At 38.7% G+C, this 21817-nt stretch overlaps 1 protein-coding gene across 1 annotated transcript; it reads left to right on the top strand.

Moving 5' to 3' along the window:
* The first annotated feature begins 1216 nt into the window (after positions 1-1216).
* LOC145594986 (clathrin heavy chain 1-like) lies at positions 1217-21499 on the top strand. The gene is made up of 31 exons (XM_081651339.1): positions 1217-1358; positions 1463-1548; positions 1830-2034; positions 4049-4137; positions 4261-4339; positions 4454-4581; positions 5713-5811; positions 5891-5999; positions 6300-6379; positions 6494-6721; positions 6818-6883; positions 7088-7204; positions 7856-8053; positions 8148-8264; positions 8400-8459; positions 8602-8688; positions 8881-8964; positions 9052-9186; positions 9283-9345; positions 9423-9527; positions 16090-16202; positions 16311-16563; positions 16677-16813; positions 16896-17174; positions 17253-18255; positions 18575-19060; positions 19169-19339; positions 19467-19652; positions 20297-20419; positions 20622-20732; positions 20966-21499. Exons 2-31 carry the CDS (start codon positions 1501-1503, stop codon positions 21134-21136), a joined length of 5130 nt encoding a protein of 1709 aa, XP_081507465.1. The 5' UTR covers positions 1217-1358; positions 1463-1500; the 3' UTR covers positions 21137-21499.
* The last annotated feature ends 318 nt before the right edge of the window (positions 21500-21817 follow it).

The following is a 21817-nucleotide window of genomic DNA, read 5'->3' as shown; positions in this document are numbered from 1 at the left end:
TACCACTTGCTATGGACCTCACAAGCGTGGTTAGTCTAATTACAATTGACTGTTAATTGCATAGATTTTATTTAATCTTATAATAAAAACTTATGAAATTTTGCATTAAAAAAATTGAACACCACAAGAAGATCGCATTGAATAATATTCCATATATGAAGTTTCATACATCAAGCAAGTGGAGGAATACCATGATATTTACTACACTCTTGACATTAATTAACTCAACTATACATGTTAGTATGTTGCAATCAACATGTCATGCCAATGTTTAAGAGGTTGGCATGGCTGTTAGCTTGTCACACAACAAATAAATCTAATTTGGCATATGAACCATCTTAATTAACTTGAAGCATTAAATTTCTTTCACTCATTTGCTATGATCATTAAATTTATTTTTTCACCAAATTACCACGCGAGTATCACATGCTTTGTATAAGAATTTGTGTACAAATATATGTACTATGTTTGGGTAAGAATTATAAAGGGAAGGGCAAAGAGAAAAGGGACATGGAGGGAGGAGGCGAATTTTCATTTTTCTTCCAATTCTCTCCAACAACGGAAGGATTTGGTTTACTAAAAGGAACAGAAAAATGGATCATTCCAATTATATACCTTCCTCTTTGCAATAGATATCTAAACAAAAAATGTTTCGCTTTTTTTTTTTTTTCTACCTTTCCCTCTATTTCTCCTTATCCAAACATAATGTTGTTTTTCTTTTCGAGAAACAAATGAAAAGATATGCAAAAATGGAATCAAGTCTATAAATAGGCCCGTTGGGCTATGAGTACCTTCACCTCCAGTGCTTAGATCTCAACCCAAAAACAGAATAAATAAATTAAATAAAAATAGAAAACAGGGAAAGCAAAAATCTAATATATAATTGTAGAGTTTTTTTTTCCAACTTTCATTCACAGGCTCACAGCACTCCAAATTCCCATCCTTGCAATTCTAGCCCTTCTATTTTTAATTTTTTTTTTTTTTGGAAAAAATAACCAATAACTACCACTTTAACTCATAACTACCCATATCACTGAAAAAAAAAACCCCAATAACCACCATTTAATAACTATCACTTTTACCATTTTTTTTTCTCTTAAATATATATACTACATATATCCCGTGCATGAGCACGGGTATACTCTAGTATTTTAAAAATAAAAAGAAAAAAGGAATTTTTTTTAACGAAATATAGCGCACTTGCACTAACGAAGCACAATTTAACACGATCTATCAATTTATTTTTTCCATTCTCCTCTTCACTTCTCTCCCTTCGTAAAATTCTTCAGATTTGCCAACTCGAATTTGAATCGCCATTGTTGATCTTCGTTAAGCTTTCTCTCTCCTCTTTTTGGCAAGTAAGGCCTGCGATCAACTCTTCTACTTGACTTTCAACGCTTTATCTCTCTAATTCAATTCAATTTTCCACATTCAAATCAACATTTTTCTTTTTTTTTTGCAGAATCTTTTGAATTTTTTCGATATTTCGATCTCGCAACAATGGCGGCGGCGGCGAATGCGCCGATCGTGATGAAGGAAGTTCTCACGGTTAGTTTTCTCTCAAATTATATTCGGATCCATGCTTTGATTCTGATTTTATGCTGTATTTTTGGTGATTTGATGATTTTGTGAAGTTTGGATTGAGTAATGCTTGCATTTTGAAAAATTAGCTGGATCTGAATTGAATGTCATTTTGTGAATCTGTGGTTTGATGATTTGATGAAATGCGAGTTTTAGACTGCAAATTATGGATCAGTGAGATTTATTTTGTTGTAATTTGAAATGAGAGGATTGATCGAAGTAGTAATTATGTTGTTTCGTCGATGCAGTTGCCTAGCATTGGAATTAATCAACAATTCATCACATTTAACAATGTGACCATGGAATCAGAGAAGTATATATGTGTGCGGGAAACATCTCCGCAGAATAGTGTTGTCATTGTTGATATGAGCATGCCGATGCAACCTTTAAGAAGGCCTATTACCGCGGATTCTGCTCTCATGAATCCGAATACTCGAATCCTTGCTTTGAAAGGTAGGAGAGATGTTAAATTATATATGCAATGAGTAAAATTTGCATTTTAGTGAATTTATAAGTTTATAGCTATAGTATATATGTTTGGTGGTCACCTAGCGACTGTTCCAAAATATTGTTGATTTTTTCATGGTGACTGAAATGTAAAAAAGAGATAGATCCATGGTGATGCTTACTCCTTTAAACTATACATTTTTCCTTTTTCTAATATGGTTTGAAATTGTAGGTCATTGCCCCACTTTCAAAATGTACTTAGTTTGAACTATCTTATCCTTGATGTTAACCTTAACCAAGAATGTCACGTTAAAGAATATAAAATATTAGTCCAAGACGCATGTGTATGTGTACCTCATGATTCGTATTAATGGTTTTTCTTGTTGCTATGAGGATGATTATCATGAGAGTTTTGATTTGTCATTAAAGTTTCATCTAATTTATTATATTCATATTCTAGAAAAGACCTACTGGCCAACTCATGAGACATGGGTGGGGAAAGTACTCCTTCCATTTCATATCGTTCACTTAAGATTTGACACATATTTTATGAAAACCAGTAGAGGGTGGGCCATTTTCATGTTAGACACTACTTAGACGTGAATGAAAATTTTTGGAATTATACAGAGAAAGAAATAGTATTATGTGTTGGGGACTGGGGAGGAGTTTTATCCATCTATTGATAAATAATAATAATAATTAATTCAGATGAGCCAAAATGGTTGAGTGGAAGATAATTGGAGGGATCAAGGTAGTAGTATTGACAAATGGTGCATTAACTCCAAATGTGAGCTTGTTTAGAGGATTGAGATAGGCGAGACCCTTTAGAGGCTTATTACTTGCTTATTTGATTTTATGTACTAAACAGTTTCAAAACCATGCTCTATGGTGTTGACACTTTAACCATGACTAAATAATATGTTTTTGTTTTTTGTATATTTGGCAAATGCGGTTCATGGAGATGGACCTTTGCCAGATACTTCAAGCTTTTAACCATTCCCTATAAGCATAGTTTTTTTATTTTTTATAATTATTATTTTAAATAAAAAATCTAGTCATCCCATATTTGATTCCCTATTTCTCATTTAGTTATATCAAACAGGTTTTAGCTATATTGTGATAATAAGACTGCTTCATTGTTTTTGGAAGCTTAGTAAGACCAACATCTCATACTGTCATACCTGCAAACTGAAAGACTTTGGCTTAACATTATTGATGAATGGAGTATAAGAAGGATTGGCTGTGAAAAAGGGATTCTACATGTGTTTATGTGCTTAATTGGGCTTACTAAAATCTTCAATGTTCTTTTTTTTTTTATTTATTTTTTTGAGGAATTTTCTTTAAAGAATTTATTATTGAGTGTAAAAACTGAGCTAAGTTTCTGATGAATTAAAGAGTTGATTCAAGGATATAGGTTTGTGATATTCCCATACGAGGACTCAAATGTACAGTCAATGCTGAAGTGTATATTGTTCTCAAGAGAAGTTATGTTGTTACCTCCGTGCTTCAATGTGCACTCTCATTGTCATACAAATGAGTTTCTTGGATAGTCTTTGTGAATCTATGAAAGGAGAATTTGAGTGCTGGAAATTGCTGTTATGAGGTGACTGAGGAATTAGTTATTTCGTTTTTGCAAATATGTCTTAATATGAAGGCATGGGGATGTAGGTTCTTCATGAGTATGATGTGGTGCTTTTGATATTTGAACAAAGATCTAATGATTTTGGTTTGAGTTATCTTTTCAGCAATGATTCTGTGGCAAGGTTTCGGAACTGTTGCGAAGACTTCAAAACATGTCTGGGTCTTAATTTGGTCTTATCTGTCAATTACAGCAGCTAATACAATAATTAGCACATGTTTTAGTCTTATTATGGCAAGTACAGTTGACTAATATTGTGAAACAAGAAATTTAAAATGGCCTACTTAAAATTTTTACTGTAGCCAAATGAGCTGGGCTAATAGCTGTTTGATCACCTTTGATGGATGGTGAAATTTATGATTTTTCATGGTTTTTGTGTAGCTCTACTTCCTGGGACCACCCAAGACCACTTGCAGATATTTAACATTGAAACAAAAACGAAGGTCAAATCACACCAAATGCCTGAGCAGGTAAATTCCTAAATCCATAATTAAGGAGTAATGCTTGGTTATACTGGGCTACACTGCATTTCCCTTTTTTTTTTTTTTTCTATCCATTATTTCATTGGACCCATAATCTTTGCTTTTGTGTAGGTTGTCTTTTGGAAGTGGATTTCTGCAAAAATGCTTGGACTCGTGACACAGACGTCAGTTTATCATTGGTCAATTGAAGGTGGGATGTAGTTTGCATGTTTGATCTTCTTACCCTTGCTTTCCTAGCAAACATGTGCACTGCTGTTGTGGTATATGCTCTTTTAACAACCTTACTTTGACTTTTGAAATGCAGGGGATTCTCAACCTGTAAAAATGTTTGAAAGGACTGCTAACTTAGCAAACAATCAAATAATCAACTATAAATGTGACCCATCTGAAAAGTGGTTGGTCTTGATTGGTATTGCACCTGGATCCCCTGAGGTAAGAAACTCATCTGGTCATATCTGTTGCACAAATATTGCATTTCTGCTGATTGCTGAATTTTGAATGCTTGTGAGTATCAATCAAAGCTGGTATTGGGCAGTGCCAGCAAAGATGGCCCAGCTCAGGCACGGTGAGGGCACGGCCCTGCTGATGCAATCTAGTTTTGTGTTGTGTCTTGGCCATGTTTAAATAGGTTACATGATTCTGGATTTTCTTGGTGGATTGGCAGTCGCCCCTATATCTTAGTAGTATGTAGTATACTATTTCTGAAAATCCTCAATCTAATAGATGGTTTGATTCTGATCCTTTTAGTCATGGTCCACATGCTGTGCCAAATATGGTCTGACTGTATGGCCTTTCTGTGCTGTGCCTTTTGTTGGGCCGTTGGCTATCATGTGGGCTCACCCAGCATGATTTGGTTTCAGCATTATACTCATCCTCCCTCGTAAAATTGCAATAGGTCATAAGTATCCTTAAGCCCCACATCATCATCCCTTGTTCTTAGTTTGTAACCTTAAACTCTAATATCTTGTATTGTAACTGCGCATGTAATAGTGTAATTACAAAATTGTTGTACCCTGTGAGAATGGGCTGTTTAAAGTGTTAAAATCCATGTTGAAGTGAATAGCAGACTCTTTTATCTTAGGGATCAGATTCTACTTTTTCCATATATGTAAATCATTGAGAGAAAACATGAAGCTCTGTCGAGCTTATAGACAAGTATTCCCCCCTCATCTTTCTAGATGATGATAATTTAATGTACGCTAAAATTTGCGTTTATCACTTAAACTATGTTGAATACTTGATTTGGACTGAGCTTCTGGAAGTTGGTTTTTCAGGTCATGGATTTACAGTCTACTGTTCTTTCCTATGCTTTGAGTTCTGTACAAACTAAATTAGGTTTGCTAATCTGTGTCAATAGGTTTTCATGACAAGTAGCTGTTGTGCACTGATTTTGTTTGTTCTCTTCTTTTGGTATAGTTATGCTGAGTTAAGGATTGGTAGTGGTGTGTTTGAATTTCTTCCCTGCATTAATTTATTTAATTATGGAGACGCTTTAATTTCTGAATGCTTCTCTGTTTTATCTCTGACATCATAGTTTTCTGATGTAATCTATTCCTATTATAGAGGCCTCAACTTGTGAAAGGAAGTATGCAGCTCTATTCTATGGATCAGCAGCGCAGTCAAGCTCTTGAAGCTCATGCTGCATCATTTGCCTCATATAAAGTGTGATATTTCCCCTTTTTGACTTTCTTGGATATCTATTTTGCTTTCGAAATTTTCTAATAAGCCTTATTGTTCATAGGTCCCAGGCAATGAGAACCCTTCTACTCTTATTGTGTTTGCTACGAAGTCCATGAATGCTGGCCAGGTTACTTCAAAGTTGCATATCATAGAACTTGGTGCCCAGCCAGGTTTGTACTTTTTTTTTTGGTTCTTATCCCCCAATTCCTTTCTTAGTGAGCTTGTATGTGTTGTCATAAGTTCTTGCTAGTATCTTTATGCCAAATCCAGCTCATTACTATTACATTTCATATAATAATTTACTAGAAATTATATCATATATACTGTTAAAGTCATCATTATTTCCTGAAATAATTCGGACCTAAGTCATTAGCGCGTCAGTGCATGTAATAAGTTGTACTTCCTTGCCTTTGGTATGAGTAAGGTGTGTAGTGTGTTTCATCTGTTTTGACGTAGTGCTAAATTGACAGGAAAGCCAGGCTTTACAAAGAAACAAGCTGATCTATTCTTCCCTCCTGATTTTGCTGATGATTTTCCAGTTGCTATGCAGGTAGTTCCTAGATTATATCCTCATTTTGTGCAGGCACATTAAAGTACATGCTGCGTCTTTAGTTACTATTTCCCACCACTCCTTGTTGATTAAATTCATTTATTGCTTCTGCAGATGTCCCAAAAGTATGGTTTAATTTATGTTGTTACCAAGCTTGGACTGCTATTTGTGTATGACCTTGAGACTGCCAGTGCTGTTTATCGGAATCGAATCAGTCCAGATCCAATTTTTTTGACATCAGAAGCTACATCAGCTGGAGGTTTCTATGCCATCAATCGAAGGGGCCAGGTTCTTCTTGCCACTGTCAATGAGGCTACTATTGTCCCTTTTGTCAGCGGGCAGGTGTGTTTGTAATAAAATTCTTTTCTAGATTTGGAAAATTTTAATGAGCTGTTATTGATATACGTGGTATAATATTTATGGATCTGGTTGTTGCAGTTGAACAATTTGGAGCTTGCTGTTAACCTTGCCAAAAGGGGTAATCTCCCTGGTGCAGAAAATCTGGTATGTTGATTTTTATTTTCCCGGTGGTTTCTTTGATTTGAGGTCATGCTTTATCATGGTTACTTTCTGGTGTTGGCTGACTTGGAATAACTGATAAATAATCTGCCTAAAGGATTTAAAAAATCATATTTATATCATGCACTTTTCCTGTTGCTATTTTGATGATTGTTAATTTGCTATACTGCCATCTTCTACTTATTTCAGGTTGTCCAGCGTTTCCAAGAGTTGTTCTCCCAAACTAAGTATAAGGAAGCTGCAGAGCTTGCTGCTGAATCCCCACAAGGGATCCTGCGTACTCCTGACACTGTTGCAAAATTTCAGGTTTTCCCCATGTGCATTATTTTCATGTCAAATTGATGCTTTTTATCATATGTGCTATTTGGCTTCGTCTGGTTCGTATTCGTGCCTTTTAGCATTTGTTAATTAGCATATGAATGGACAATTGCAGTTATTTTTAGTTGGTATTGCTTCAGCTTCCACCTTTCGTCTCCTCTCCTCTTTCATTTGTTTTGATCCAGTTATTATTTATATTCATACTTTTTTATGGGACACATCTGTTATAATGAGCTTAGAGTTAAACACAAGTAGCCATTGTTGCATGTATCTTAATGCTATCCAGTTATTAGTTACGAGTTCCCTTATTTCTTGAAAGTCATGTCAATTATATCTTAATGTTATCTTGGTACATTTTATCGTTCATGCTTCATAATAGTAAAAATCAGAAACCTATGGATCTAGGGGGCAAGGTATAGATGCATTGGATATCTGGACACAGCTACATCTCATATTGTCCAAATCAGAGGGCTTCATTAAATCATTATGCTCAATTTCTTTTCAGATGAGCTGTATTCCACAAAATGTGAAAAACATATAATTGATTGTTATAGACGAAGGCCATGAAGGCATCAAGCCATTTTGTGTATTGGTTTGCTGTAAAGCAGAATTTCATTTTCTGGTGGTTTGTTATTGCAGAGTGTTCCTGTTCAATCAGGGCAGACACCGCCTCTGTTGCAATACTTTGGGACACTTTTAACTAGAGGAAAGCTCAATGCATTTGAATCTTTGGAACTATCTCGCCTTGTTGTGAATCAGAACAAGAAAAATCTGTTAGAGAATTGGCTAGCAGAGGACAAATTGGAGTGCACTGAGGAACTTGGAGATCTAGTGAAGGTATATTGACAGTTATTATATGGTTATTTTTTAATTCATTTGCTTGTGACTGTTGAATGTTATTTGATGTTTCGTACATCTTTTGATTTTGCAGACTGTTGACACAGACCTTGCCTTGAAAATATATATTAAAGCTAGAGCTACTCCGAAGGTTGTTGCTGCCTTTGCTGAGCGTAGGGAGTTTGATAAAATTCTCATTTATTCTAAGCAGGTAAAGATAAATCTTCATTTTATTTAATTCTATTTTTATATGTTGTTATGTTATAAGATAGCTTTATTTGCATTCGTTTCTTTACTATCATCATTACATGTGCTGTATTTGTTTTACATTTTTCTTTTGATGTAGGTCGGTTACACACCAGATTACTTGTTTCTCCTTCAAACCATTCTACGAACAGATCCTCAGGTATGTTTTCTGACTACTTGTTCTTTTTGCCGTATAAAAAGACAGGAAAAAAGCTGTGGTATACTTTATTTCCATTAACTGTGTGACAGGCCATTGAAGAATAGGTTGTAATATGTGCTTATTTGTCAAATGCTCATTACAGGGTGCTGTCAATTTTGCGTTGATGATGTCCCAAATGGAGGGAGGGTGTCCTGTTGATTATAACACAGTAACTGATCTTTTTCTTCAGGTGTGGATGTTTTCCTTCTTTTCGCTGTTGCTAATTTTTTGTTAATTTTTTGCGTGGAACCTGTAAAAAGTTTGAAGAATTGTATACCTATTACCTTTTTGCTATTTCATTTAAGAAAGTGATATTCTGTGGTTGTGTTTGTTTGTCAAATATCAACGTATGAACCTTTTTCTCTCGCTTTGTGTATCTCAGAGGAACTTGATACGGGAAGCAACCGCATTTCTGCTAGATGTTTTAAAGCCAAATTTGCCTGAACATGGTTTCTTGCAAACTAAGGTATGGCATCAACTGATTAATGAATGGTAGAGGTATCTTTATTATCATCAGCAATACTTGAGCATTTTGACTTGTGGATGTATGCAGGTTTTGGAAATCAATCTTGTTACCTTCCCTAATGTGGCTGATGCCATATTGGCTAATGGAATGTTTAGTCACTATGATCGTTCTAGAGTTGCTCAGCTTTGTGAGAAAGCTGGTTTATACATCCAAGCTCTTCGGGTAAATGGTCTTCAAATTCTTTTCTTATTGATCCTTTTCAACCTTGTTTTGAATTGAGGTCCCTTATTGACATATATATTTCAATCATTTTTGCAGCATTATACTGATTTACCAGATATAAAACGTGTTATCGTGAACACTCATGCAATAGAACCACAGGTTAAATTTTATCCGGTTGGTTTTATTTTTTTTACTTGAGGTGATTGGCTTGTTGCTAACAATTTGGACATGTGCAGGCACTTGTTGAGTTCTTTGGGACTCTTTCACGTGAGTGGGCATTGGAGTGCATGAAGGACCTTTTACTTGTCAATCTCAGGGGAAACCTTCAGATTATTGTTCAGGTATTCTCATAATTGCTCTCTATTGACTTCTAAGCAAATAAGAAGTAATTTTAATTTATACAAATGTAGATGTTATGCCTCTTGACTTAAGTCCAAATGTAGGATCATGTCATTCGAGCACATATTATGGATATAGGCATGACTCAAGAGTCAAGGCTAATGAGATTGGACCACATATGTCAATATTGGTCTATTATAATAGGGTGGATTGATTACTGCTGTTGCTTTAATAATCTAGTATTTTTCGTTGATTTATGGAAATTGAATTAGATATAATTGCTCCTTCCTAATTCATCATCACTCTTAAGATTGGCACAATTTTTAAGAATGGTAGCTTGTGTGGAATACACCATTGAAAGTGGTTAGATAGAGATAAAGTTGTATTGTAAAAGAGAGCTTGAAAGTTTGATAGGATGGAGAGAGAAATAGAAAAAGAAAGTATGATGAAGATTTTTAGGACACCACAAAATGGAAAGTGTTGAGATGGATGGATGGAGGGGATATGATTTATGAATGTAACTTACTATGAGAAAATTATGAATGTTACACTAGATAATAATTATTATTATTATCCTGTATCAAAATTATATTAAAAATTAAAATAAAGGAAACTAATACCTTTATTCATGAGTGTAACTTAGGACACCACAAAATGGAAAGTGTTGAGATGAATTTGGATGGAGAGGGTATAATTTAAGTATATAACTGCTAGAGATCAACAATTTCAAGAGAAACCAAATGCAGAAAAGAAAGAGAAACAGAGGAATTAGGGGAAGATAGTAGTATTGAAGAACAGAATATTCAGCAATACACCTTCATTCGAGAGGAAGGAGCTCTCCAAAGCAACAAACTCAATTCATTTCCTAGATACATTCCCCCTCACCCTCATCCCTTATTAATACCCAAAAATAAGCCAAAAAAACAACTAAACAAGCCAGCCTACAATAACAAACTCCTAACAAACTTCCCTGAGATTACCACTCTACCCTTCACCACAAAACTGAATGTAACCACCTGACAGCTCAGCAACCTCTGGAGCATCTGATTATTTCTTGATCCTTCTAGCATAAGTGAAGCGAATATCAGACTTAGGCCGAGTCCTTGCAATACCCCCCACCCAAAGTTTCACCTTGTCCTCAAGGTGGAAACTAGGAAACCTGAGATTAACCTCCTCAAAAAAATTCCCAAGTAGCTTCAAAGTCCTGCAAGCCTTTCCAGTGAATGAGCACCTCCATGGCAGCTTGTGAATTCCTGACTCCCAACACAGCCCAAGGCTCCACTTCCAAAACCAAGTCAGCAGCAAGCTGTACTGGTAAGTCAGTTGGCTTGTGCACTGAGCCAATGGCCCTCTTGAGCCGAGAAATGTGAAAAACTGGGTGAATTTTAGTCCCTGGTGGCAGCTGCAGCTTGTAGGCTACCTTACCAATCCTTTGCACTACCTGGTAAGGACCATAGAAACGGGGAGATAGCTTGTCATTAGACCTTCTCACCAAGGACCTTTGCCTGTAAGGCTGTAGCTTTAGGTACACCATGTCACCCTCCTGAAACTCACCCTCTCTCCTGCCCTTGTCTTCATATTGTTGCATATACACCTGAGCTTGCACCAGATGAAACTTTAGATCATCAAGAATGGCATCCCGCTCCTGTAATTGCTCCTCAGATGACACCATAGTGCTGCCAGCAAAGAATCTAATCAGATGTGGGGGGTCTCTGCCATACAGTGCCTTGAACGGGGTATAGTTGGTGGCAGTGTGAAATGAGGTGTTGTACCAATATTCAGCCCAAGGTAGCCAACGAGCCCAAGTGTGAGGTTTGCCACTCACAAAGCACCTCAAATACGACTCCACCCCTTTGTTGACAACTTCAGTTTGTGGGTGATAGGCTGTACTACGCATGAGTTGTGTGCCTTGAAGCTTGAACAATTCAGTCCAAAAGATGCTAGGGAACACCTTGTCACGATCTGAAACAATTGAGCCTAGGATACCATGCAGCCTCACTATCTCAGTCATGAAACAATGTGCCACACTCTGAGCCGTAAAAGGATGTTTGAGGGGTATAAAATGTCCATACTTGGTTAGTCTATCCACAACCACAAGTATGGTGTCCCAACCTAGAGACTTAGGTAACCCTTCGACAAAGTCCATCGAAATGTCCTCCCAAACCCTCTCCGGAATCGGAAGTGGTTGGAGCAACCCCAAGGGAGACAAGGTAGAGGTCTTATTCTGCTGACACACATGGCAATGCTGAACATACTTTGCTACGTCCTTCCGCATCCCAAACCAAAACCATTCCCCGGCCAACCTTTGATATGTCTTGAGTTCCCCCGCATGCCCACCAACTAAGGAGTCATGATACTCTTTGAGCAGTTTGGTGGTCAGTTCACTATGCTTAGGAATGACAACTCGCCCTTTGTACTTCAAGACCCCATTCTCCAAGGTAAACCACTTGGGTGTGGCTTCCTGTTTTCTGAGCTGCGAAATCAACCTTTGCAGCCCTTCATCCTTCTCTATAAAGGCCTGCACATACTCCCATCTCAGAGAGCAAGAAGTAATTAAGGTACTACACTCCAACTCCGGGCTATATTGTCTAGAAAGAGCGTCTGCCACTGTGTTGGCAGAACCCGGCTTATAATGAATATCGAAAGTGTAGCCCATCAACTTGCTAATCCACTTTTGGTAGGCTTGTCCCACCTCCCTTTGCTCCAAGAGATACTTTAGGCTCCTTTGATCAGTGCGAACAATAAAATGCCGACCTAAAAGGTAGTGTCTCCATTTCTCCACCGCAAGGACAATAGCCATTAGTTCCTTCTCATATATGGGTTTCCCACGATTGCGGATGCCCAAAACCTTGCTGAAATATGCTATAGGGTGCCCTTCTTGTAACAGTACAGCCCCCAAACCATGCCCGGAAGCATCAGACTCAATAATAAAAGGCAGAGAAAAATAAGATTGGGGCGTTTACCATAGCAGCCTTAAGAGCCTGAAAAGCAGTAGTGGCAGCTTCTGTCCACCCAAAATTCCCTTTCCATAGCTAGTCTGTCAAAGGGAGAGCCAGCTGAGCATACCCTTTTATGAATTTGCGGTAATAGCCCGTAAGACCAAGGAACCCCCGGAGTTGAGTCAAAGTTGTGGGAGGAGGCCAATCTAACATTGCTTGAACCTTAGAAGAGTCCACCTCAACCCCGGCAGCCGATATTACATGCCCAAGATAAGCCACCTTCTCCTTCCCCACTTCACACTTCTTAAAATTAGCAAAAAGCTGATGGCCTGCCAGAGTTTGCAACACTTGCTGCAAGTGAGCTTTGTGAGTCTCCACACAAGAACTGTACACAAGAATGTCGTCGAAGAAAACCAACACGAATTTGCGCAAAAATGGCTTAAAAACCTCGTTCATAAGTGACTGGAAAGTCGCAGGGGCGTTAGTAAGCCCAAAGGGCATTACGAGAAATTCGTAATGTCCCTCGTGGGTTCTAAACGCTGTCTTATGGATGTCCTCGGGCTTAACCCGAATCTGATGGTAACCTGATTTCAGATCCAACTTTGTGAAAATTGCTGCCCCTCCCAATTCATCAAGTAATTCGTCAATAACGGGAATTGGGAACTTATCAGGGACTGTTTCTTTGTTTAATGCCCTGTAATCGACACAGAATCGCCAAGAACCGTCCTTCTTTCTAACCAACAAAACCGGACTAGAGTACGCACTAGTCGAAGTCTGAATTATCCCTGCATTTAGCATGTCCGTGACTAACTTCTCAATCTCATCTTTCTGTGATTGAGGGTATCTATACGGGCGTACACTCACTGGGTCTGTCCCATTCTTCAGCAAGATGGCATGTTCAATTTGCCTATGTGGAGGTAACCCCTCAGGCATATAGAATACCTCCTGAAACTGCTGCACCAAGGGCCAGGAGGAATTACAGGCCCTTCATCCTCTGCCATCTCCAACTGATTACATTCAAGTAAGAAACCATGTCCTTCTCTCTGCAAGCTCCTGATCATTGCTTTCAACGAGATTCCAGTACGCCCCAATTGCGGATCACCTATCAAAGTAATCCAATTCCCATCTAATTGAAATTTAAGGGTCTGAGTCTTCCAATTGGTTGTGATTGTGCCAAGCTTCTCCAACCATTGAATACCAAGTATCAAATCCGAATTACCCAACGGTAAAACGAGAAAATCCTCTACAATCGTAACCCCCTGAACATCCAAAATCACTCCCCTACACACGCCACTGCCTTGCACCATCTCCCCTGTTCCCAACGTCACACCAAAGTTTGCCGCCTCGGTTACCGGAAGCTGGAGGTGATGGGCAGCCACGGAAGAAATGAAGTTATGCGTCGCCCCCGGGTCCACCATGACCACCACTTCGTTGTCTTTGATTGATCCGAGCATGCGCATAGTTTTAGGGCTTGTAATCCCCATCACAGAGCAAAGGGCCACTTTCGGGTCAATTGTGGGTTCTATTTCGGGTGGGTTAGTGTTTGGGTTAGTGTTTGGGTTGGTGGTTTCCACGGCTGCCAGCTCACCGGAGTCCTCCCAATCCTCATCCTCGTCATTCACGGTGAGCAAAACGCTCAGTTCACGGCGGCGACACCTATGATTGATATTCCACTTTTCGTCACATCTGAAACACAAACCGAGCTCCCGTTTCTGCTGTAACTCTTTTCCCGACAGCCGCCTTATCTCGCCGGAGTGTCTTGGGTTGGTGGTGGTGTTTTTGGTGTGGGGGTATGTGTTTGGGTTCGTGTTTAGGCTAGGAGGTGGTTGGATCTGGGAGATCGGGTTAGTGCGAAGGTGTGGGAAAGAGTTTCGCCACGTGGGTGGGCTGGGTGTGTGTTTGGGCCTTGGGCTAAGTTTGAGTTTCTCCTCGACCCGCATAGAAAGATCATGGCGTGATCCAGAGTTACCGGGTCAAGGATCCGGATCTCCATTTTTATTTCATCCTTTAACCCGTTTATATATTGTCCCTTCGCCACTTCCTCCGGAACACCCTCAATCGGAGCGAGTAGCTCGATGAATCGGCGTTGATAATCAACCACCGACCCCGTCTGTTGATGCGCCAGCCACTGCTCATGGAGGGTTCCTGTAGCGGTGGTGCGGAATCGACGGAGGATCAGTTTTTTGAAAGCCTGCCACGACAAAACAGGGTGTCGTCTATGTTCCCATTGATACCATAGTAAGGCGTCGCCGTCTAGAGCGACGACCGCCGCCTCCAGCTGGTCTTCAGCCGCCAATCGGTAGAAGTGAAAAAACCTCTCCGCCCTGTGGATCCACCCATCTGGGTTCGTGCCATCAAACATGGGTAAGTCAAGCTTCCTCAATCTCCAATTCGCAGACCCAGTCTGATCGCCACCATCACTGTTCCCCAGACGCGGTGGCGCACCCGCAAAAGGGTTATCCCACTGATAGGGTGTCCCAGTCGCCACCGTGGTACGAGGTTCAGGGCGAAGTCGCTCCTGCTCAGCAGCAAACTGAGCAGTGAGGTCAGTCTTAAATGCCTCCAACGCCGTCGTGATTTCCCTAGACACCCTCGCTGGAATCCCAGCAAGCTCCTGCTCCATCAAATCCATACGCTGCGCATCGGTGAGCCGTGCCATTTCCAGAGTTGATCGGCACCGCTCTGATACTAATTTGCTAGAGATCAACAATTTCAAGAGAAACCAAATGCAGAAAAGAAAGAGAAACAGAGGAATTAGGGGAAGATAGTAGTATTGAAGAACAGAATATTCAGCAATACACCTTCATTCGAGAGGAAGGAGCTCTCCAAAGCAACAAACTCAATTCATTTCCTAGATACATTCCCCCTCACCCTCATCCCTTATTAATACCCAAAAATAAGCCAAAAAAAACAACTAAACAAGCCAGCCTACAATAACAAACTCCTAACAAACTTCCCTGAGATTACCACTCTACCCTTCACCACAAAACTGAATGTAACCACCTGACAGCTCAGCAACCTCTGGAGCATCTGATTATTTCTTGATCCTTCTAGCATAAGTGAAGCGAATATCAGACTTAGGCCGAGTCCTTGCAATAACTTAGTCTTAGCAAATTATGGATGTTACACTGGATAATTATTGTTACCATGTGTCCAACTTATATTAAAATAAGGAATTTACTACCTTTTTCAAGAAAAAAAAAAATTATATTTAATTTTTTGAGGTTTACCTTTGACAAAAGATTACCTTCATTCATAATTATTGCTAGATTTTCAAAAGAATATAATAGTAGTATTTTTGTTAATTTTCTTTTAAATTAATATGTAATATCAATTTCATATGATGAATTAAGGTACATTTTTACATAATCAACATTCATAGTTTATGAAAGTATAACGTAAATACAGCTCCAGATATGTTTTGTATTATGTTATCATATTTTGACTAGTAATTTAATGTATCTGTATACATTTATAGAGGTAAATGTCTTAAATTGAACGTATCATCTTCAACTTGTGCATGTCATGTCAAAATCTAGTTATTGCTTTCACCAGTGCTATTAGTAAGCTAACAATTAGGTATACTGCCGCTTAATTGGATGTTTATGCTGTTTGATATTTGCAGGCTGCTAAGGAGTATAGTGAGCAGTTAGGAGTAGATTCATGCATTAAGCTGTTTGAGCAATTTAAGTCATATGAAGGGCTATACTTTTTCCTTGGATCATATTTGAGCTCCAGGTAATATTCTACTAGATGAAGGCCTGTTTAACTCTGTTTCTCAGTTTATAAAATTTTCATTGTTATTTTCTTGTTCCAATTGTCACCTCATTTTATTTTTCTATGTAGTGAGGATCCTGAAATTCACTTTAAATATATCGAAGCAGCTGCCAAAACTGGACAGTTGAAAGAAGTAGAAAGAGTGACTAGAGAATCCAACTTTTATGATGCTGAGAAGACGAAAAACTTCCTGATGGAAGCTAAACTTCCCGATGCACGTCCTCTGATTAATGTCTGTGATCGTTTTGGCTATGTTCCAGATCTCACACACTACCTATATGTAAACAATATGCTTCGTTATATAGAAGGCTATGTTCAGAAGGTATGACTTCCATATATATGTGTTGCTTTCTGTTGGAGCCTGTATAGTTTAGATTCTTGAATGTTGATACTGTATTATAATATTGCTCACAAGGGCTCATCTGGATGTGTTAGGTTAATCCGGGAAATGCTCCACTAGTTGTTGGGCAGCTGCTTGATGATGAATGCCCTGAAGATTTTATCAAGGGTCTGATACTCTCTGTTCGCTCTCTTCTTCCAGTTGAGCCACTAGTGGAGGAATGTGAGAAGAGGTGCTGACATTGCGATGCATGATTTTTACTTGTTCTCTATTTTCATGATCTGCTTTGTCATTTTTTTCTTTTTATATTTCAGGAATCGACTTCGCTTGCTCACTCAATTTCTTGAGCATCTTGTTAGTGAAGGAAGCCAAGATGTGCATGTGCACAATGCTCTGGGAAAAATTATCATTGAGAGTAACAATAATCCAGAGCACTTTCTCACTACTAACCCATACTATGATTCACGTGTTGTGGGTAAATATTGTGAGAAGCGTGACCCCACCCTTGCAGTAGTTGCTTATAGGAGAGGACAATGTGACGATGAGCTTATCAATGTCACAAATAAGAATTCTTTGTTCAAGCTACAAGCGAGGTTGGTGAATAACTAAGCATTTTTATCGTTGTGATGTAATTATTGAAAAGTGCTTATTGATTTGTCCTTCTATTCCAGGTATGTTGTTGAAAGAATGGATGGTGATCTTTGGGAGAAAGTCCTCAATCCTGAGAATGAGTATAGGAGGCAGATCATTGATCAAGTTGTGTCCACTGCTTTGCCTGAAAGCAAGAGTCCAGAACAAGTTTCTGCTGCAGTCAAAGCTTTTATGACAGCTGATCTCCCTCATGAATTGATTGAACTTCTCGAAAAGATTGTTCTACAGAACTCTGCTTTCAGTGGGAATTCGAATCTGCAAAATCTCCTCATTTTGACAGCCATTAAAGCAGATTCATCTAGAGTCATGGATTATGTCAACAGGCTGGATAATTTTGATGGACCTGCAGTTGGAGAAGTGGCTGTTGAGGCCCAACTTTATGAAGAAGCATTTGCAATTTTCAAGAAATTCAATCTGAATGTGCAGGCGGTTAATGTACTGTTGGATAATATTGAAAGCATTGACCGGGCTGTGGAGTTTGCATTCCGGGTTGAAGAAGATGCTGTTTGGAGCCAAGTTGCAAAGGCTCAGTTGAGAGCAGGTTTGGTCAGTGATGCAATAGAGTCATTTATACGTGCAGAGAATTCCACTCAATTTTTGGATGTGATCCGTGCTTCTGAAGATGCAGATGTCTATCATGACCTGGTTAAGTATCTTCTTATGGTTAGGCAGCAAACAAAGGAGCCTAGGGTGGATAGTGAACTCATATATGCTTATGCCAAGATCGATAGGTTGAGTGACATTGAGGAATTCATTCTCATGCCAAATGTTGCCAACCTCCAAAATGTTGGTGATCGCTTATTTGATGAAGCTTTATATGAAGCTGCAAAGATAATATATGCTTTTATATCTAACTGGGCGAAGCTAGCTGTTACCCTAGTGAGGCTTAAGCAATTCCAAAGTGCTGTTGATGCGGCACGGAAAGCTAATAGCGCAAAGACATGGAAGGAAGTTTGTTTTGCTTGTGTTGACGCTGAAGAGTTCAGATTAGCTCAGATTTGTGGTCTCAACATCATTATACAGGTACTTGGAAATTAATAATTATGGAAGTATGATTTATCTGTTTGTTTATAGTTTTTATGCGGGGGTGAGGGGCTGTTTTGTTAAATTGTACATTGATTTACCTGCTTGATAATGGCTGTCTACATGCCTGAAAATTGGTCTGATATGCTGAGAAGGGTTATATTCTTTTCTTTTTCGTCTAAGCCTGTCACAGGTTTCTATAAGCTACTTCCTTATGCTTTAACCTTGATATGCTGTGTTTAGGCTAGCGATATGTATATTATCTGTTTGTGGAAGACTGTTAATTTGATAATCTCTTATGCGTGTGTCAAAATTTTAGGTGGATGACATGGAAGAGGTCAGTCAGTATTACCAGAACAGGGGCTGTTTCAACGAGATAATCTCCTTGATGGAAAGTGGTCTGGGATTGGAACGTGCACATATGGGCATCTTTACTGAACTGGGGATACTTTATGCTAGATATCGCTCTGAGAAGCTTATGGAGCACATTAAGCTGTTCGCTACTCGTCTAAACATTCCTAAGGTTATCAGAGCATGCGATGAACAGCAGCACTGGAAAGAACTCACATATTTGTACATCCAATATGATGAATTTGATAATGCTGCTGTGACTGTAATGAATCATTCTCCTGAGGCCTGGGATCACATGCAGTTCAAAGATGTCGTGGCTAAAGTTGCCAGTGTAGAGCTGTACTACAAAGCTGTGCACTTCTACCTACAGGAGCATCCTGATCTAATAAATGATATGCTTAATGTGCTGGCACTTCGTTTGGACCATACACGTGTGGTTGATATAATGAGAAAGGTTGGTTATTTCTCCTTTTCTTATAAATAAATTGCCTTCGATGCCTTAAAATGATTGTTATCTGAATTAGTTTGGGCAATCTTTTCACTTAATATCTCTTTTTTGTAGGCGGGTCACCTGTATCTTGTGAAGCCATACATGATTGCTGTCCAGAGCAATAATGTCTCTGCTGTAAATGAGGCCCTGAATGAAATATATGTTGAGGAGGAAGACTATGATAGATTGCGAGAGTCAATTGATTTACATGATAACTTTGATCAGATAGGACTTGCACAAAAGGTTACTGCATTATCTCCTGTTTTTGCTTTTATTATGGTGGCAGTTTTGATGTTTTCTTCATTTGACATATGTTGATAAAGAGGGGCATACAATTTCTCTCATACTTACACAGTAATATTGATGACAGATTGAGAAACATGAGCTTCTTGAGATGAGACGTGTTGCTGCTTATATCTATAAGAAGGCAGGTCGATGGAAGCAATCTATTGCACTGTCTAAGAAAGATAAACATTATAGAGATGCGATGGAAACATGTTCACAATCTGGTGACCGTGAATTGGCAGAGGAGTTGTTGGTTTATTTCATACAGGAGGTACATTTTTTTTCCTTGTCTTTCAATAAAGGCCCGCATTTTTGGCATGGGTTAGCAGAAGATATTCTCCTCGTGCCTCTGTTTTGGCATTATAGGGCTTGTTCTCTTCACTTAGTATACACAGACATAAATTTTTTTTTACTGTTTAAAATAATTTTGTTTAACTTATAATAATTTTGCTGATTAAAGCTTATCTTTGAAGTAATTGATTTTCACAGGGCCTTGTTAGTGCTCACGTTTTTTTTTTTTTGGTTTGGGGGGGGGGGGGGGGGGGGGTGGGTGGGTGGTGAACACGGAATATGTTGAAAAAGCAGTGTTTATTATTTTGTCACAATTGTTCTGTTTTCAAGATACTTATGAAATACCCTGGTTTCTCTTGGAGTATTAATGTTTTTTTAAAAACCCATGTGCTCATGACTACATGAGCAACCTGATAGGTTGATTTTAGTCTCAAGTGGTTAGAGGTAATGCTCTGTATATATCTGAACCTATTTGCAGCCTGCTAACTGTAAAGATCCAAACTAGGTTGCTGCTGTTATGTCAGATGAGGCCTATTTAATCTGTGATATGGGGATTGTCATCTTTAGTTATCTGGCAAGTACCATCTTTTTTGGGGCTAACTTTCGTTGAATCTACTTTTGCAGGGGAAGAATGAGTGCTTTGCTGCATGTCTCTTTGTTTGTTATGATGTGATACGGCCAGATGTTGCCCTTGAGCTTGCCTGGATGAACAATATGATCGATTTCGCCTTCCCATACTTATTGCAGGTAACAATTGTGGTTCTCATGGTAGGAAAGGATTGGAAGTGGGGGGTTACTTGTCTTTCCTAGTACAAGTTTGCCAGTTCCTGGTTTATTGGATACTTAGTTACTAGGATTGTGAGACTGATTAACGAGCTCAGAATATTTTAGAGAACAGTTTGTACTGCTGCATTTTATGTAAATTTCTCATCTCTGGTCTCTCTTGCAGTTTATCCGTGAGTACACAGGCAAGGTTGATGAACTTATCAAGGACAAAATTGAAGCCCAGAAGGAAGTAAAGGCTAAAGAGCAGGACGAGAAGGACGTAATTGCTCAACAGGTAGCTACCTATGTTCTTTATGTTTCTATCATATTTTCCAACTTCCGTATTTCGTATTTCCTAATGTCCACATATAATTGGCTGCTGAACTCCCTTTTCACACGTCTAAACTAATCTTCAAAGAAGTCCTCTGATATCATCATCTTTGCATCTCTCTGTCTTGTGCACACACATTATCCTTCTACACTTTTCCATTCCTGCATAGAAACTAATCTATACTACCTTCGATGCAGAATATGTATGCTCAGTTGCTGCCTCTGGCTTTGCCTGCTCCTCCAATGCCAGGTTCTGTACCTATGGGAGGAATGGGAGGTTATGGACCTCCTCCCCCTATGGGAGGAATGGGCGGTATGGGAATGCCTCCTATGCCAGCTTATGGAATGCCACCTATGGGAAGCTATTAGTTTGCATAGTTCGGGAAATTCGTTCTATCCTGCACTTGCTTCTCATCATGCTGTTGAGCTGCAGTTTGAAATTTTGCTGTGCTAATTATCCTGACGGAAGCTTCAACACTTTCTTATGTGCTATACTCGATCTGGACAATGAAAGGTCAATCTGAGAATAATGTTGAATTTTTGCATTCTTTTTAGGCGATATATGGTTGATGTACATTTTTGTATCTTCATTCTTTTGACACAAGCTTATTCTTTTTGGCTGCTGCTGCTTGTAAGCCAGCTGATGTCCGTTTTGAGTTGCAAATTGATTTTGAACGGCCGTATTAAATTTTCCACTAATTTCTCAGTTCAATTGATTAATTGATTCCATCTCGAGCAATATTTTTCTCCAAGGTGTTTGCCCTTTTGCTTTAATAGTTTTGTATGATCATACGAGGTATTTATTTAATGGGTTCTATATTAATTGTCAAACTTGCCCAACACACATGAAAGAAAGACAAAGAGAGTGCATATGTCTAGGGCTGATCAAAATCCGTGTTGAACTAGCAAAGTAGATCTAATTGTTACAAAATTGAAGGTTAAATTTGTTTTGGGGTTTCAATTTGGTTCCGTTGAAGCCTAAAAAAAAGTTGGGATCCGTTTCGACCTCATTTTAATTTGTGAATTCTCTTTAATAAAGTACCACCTCTT

Source organism: Chenopodium album, chromosome 19 (assembly GCF_948465745.1).
Source record: "Chenopodium album chromosome 19, dcCheAlbu1.1, whole genome shotgun sequence".
NCBI lineage: Eukaryota > Viridiplantae > Streptophyta > Magnoliopsida > Caryophyllales > Amaranthaceae > Chenopodium > Chenopodium album.
Note: the sequence above shows the minus strand (reverse complement) of the source record. Positions and strands in the feature narration are given on the sequence as shown.

Bases quoted from the DNA above. Each gene is read 5' to 3' on its own strand.
- LOC145594986 (XM_081651339.1), top strand. From the start codon at position 1,501: ATGGCGGCGGCGGCGAATGCGCCGATCGTGATGAAGGAAGTTCTCACG. The intron at 4,582-5,712 runs GTAAGAAACTCA...TTCCTATTATAG, and splicing joins TTGCACCTGGATCCCCTGAG to AGGCCTCAACTTGTGAAAGG. The intron at 9,528-16,089 runs GTATTCTCATAA...TGATATTTGCAG, and splicing joins ACCTTCAGATTATTGTTCAG to GCTGCTAAGGAGTATAGTGA.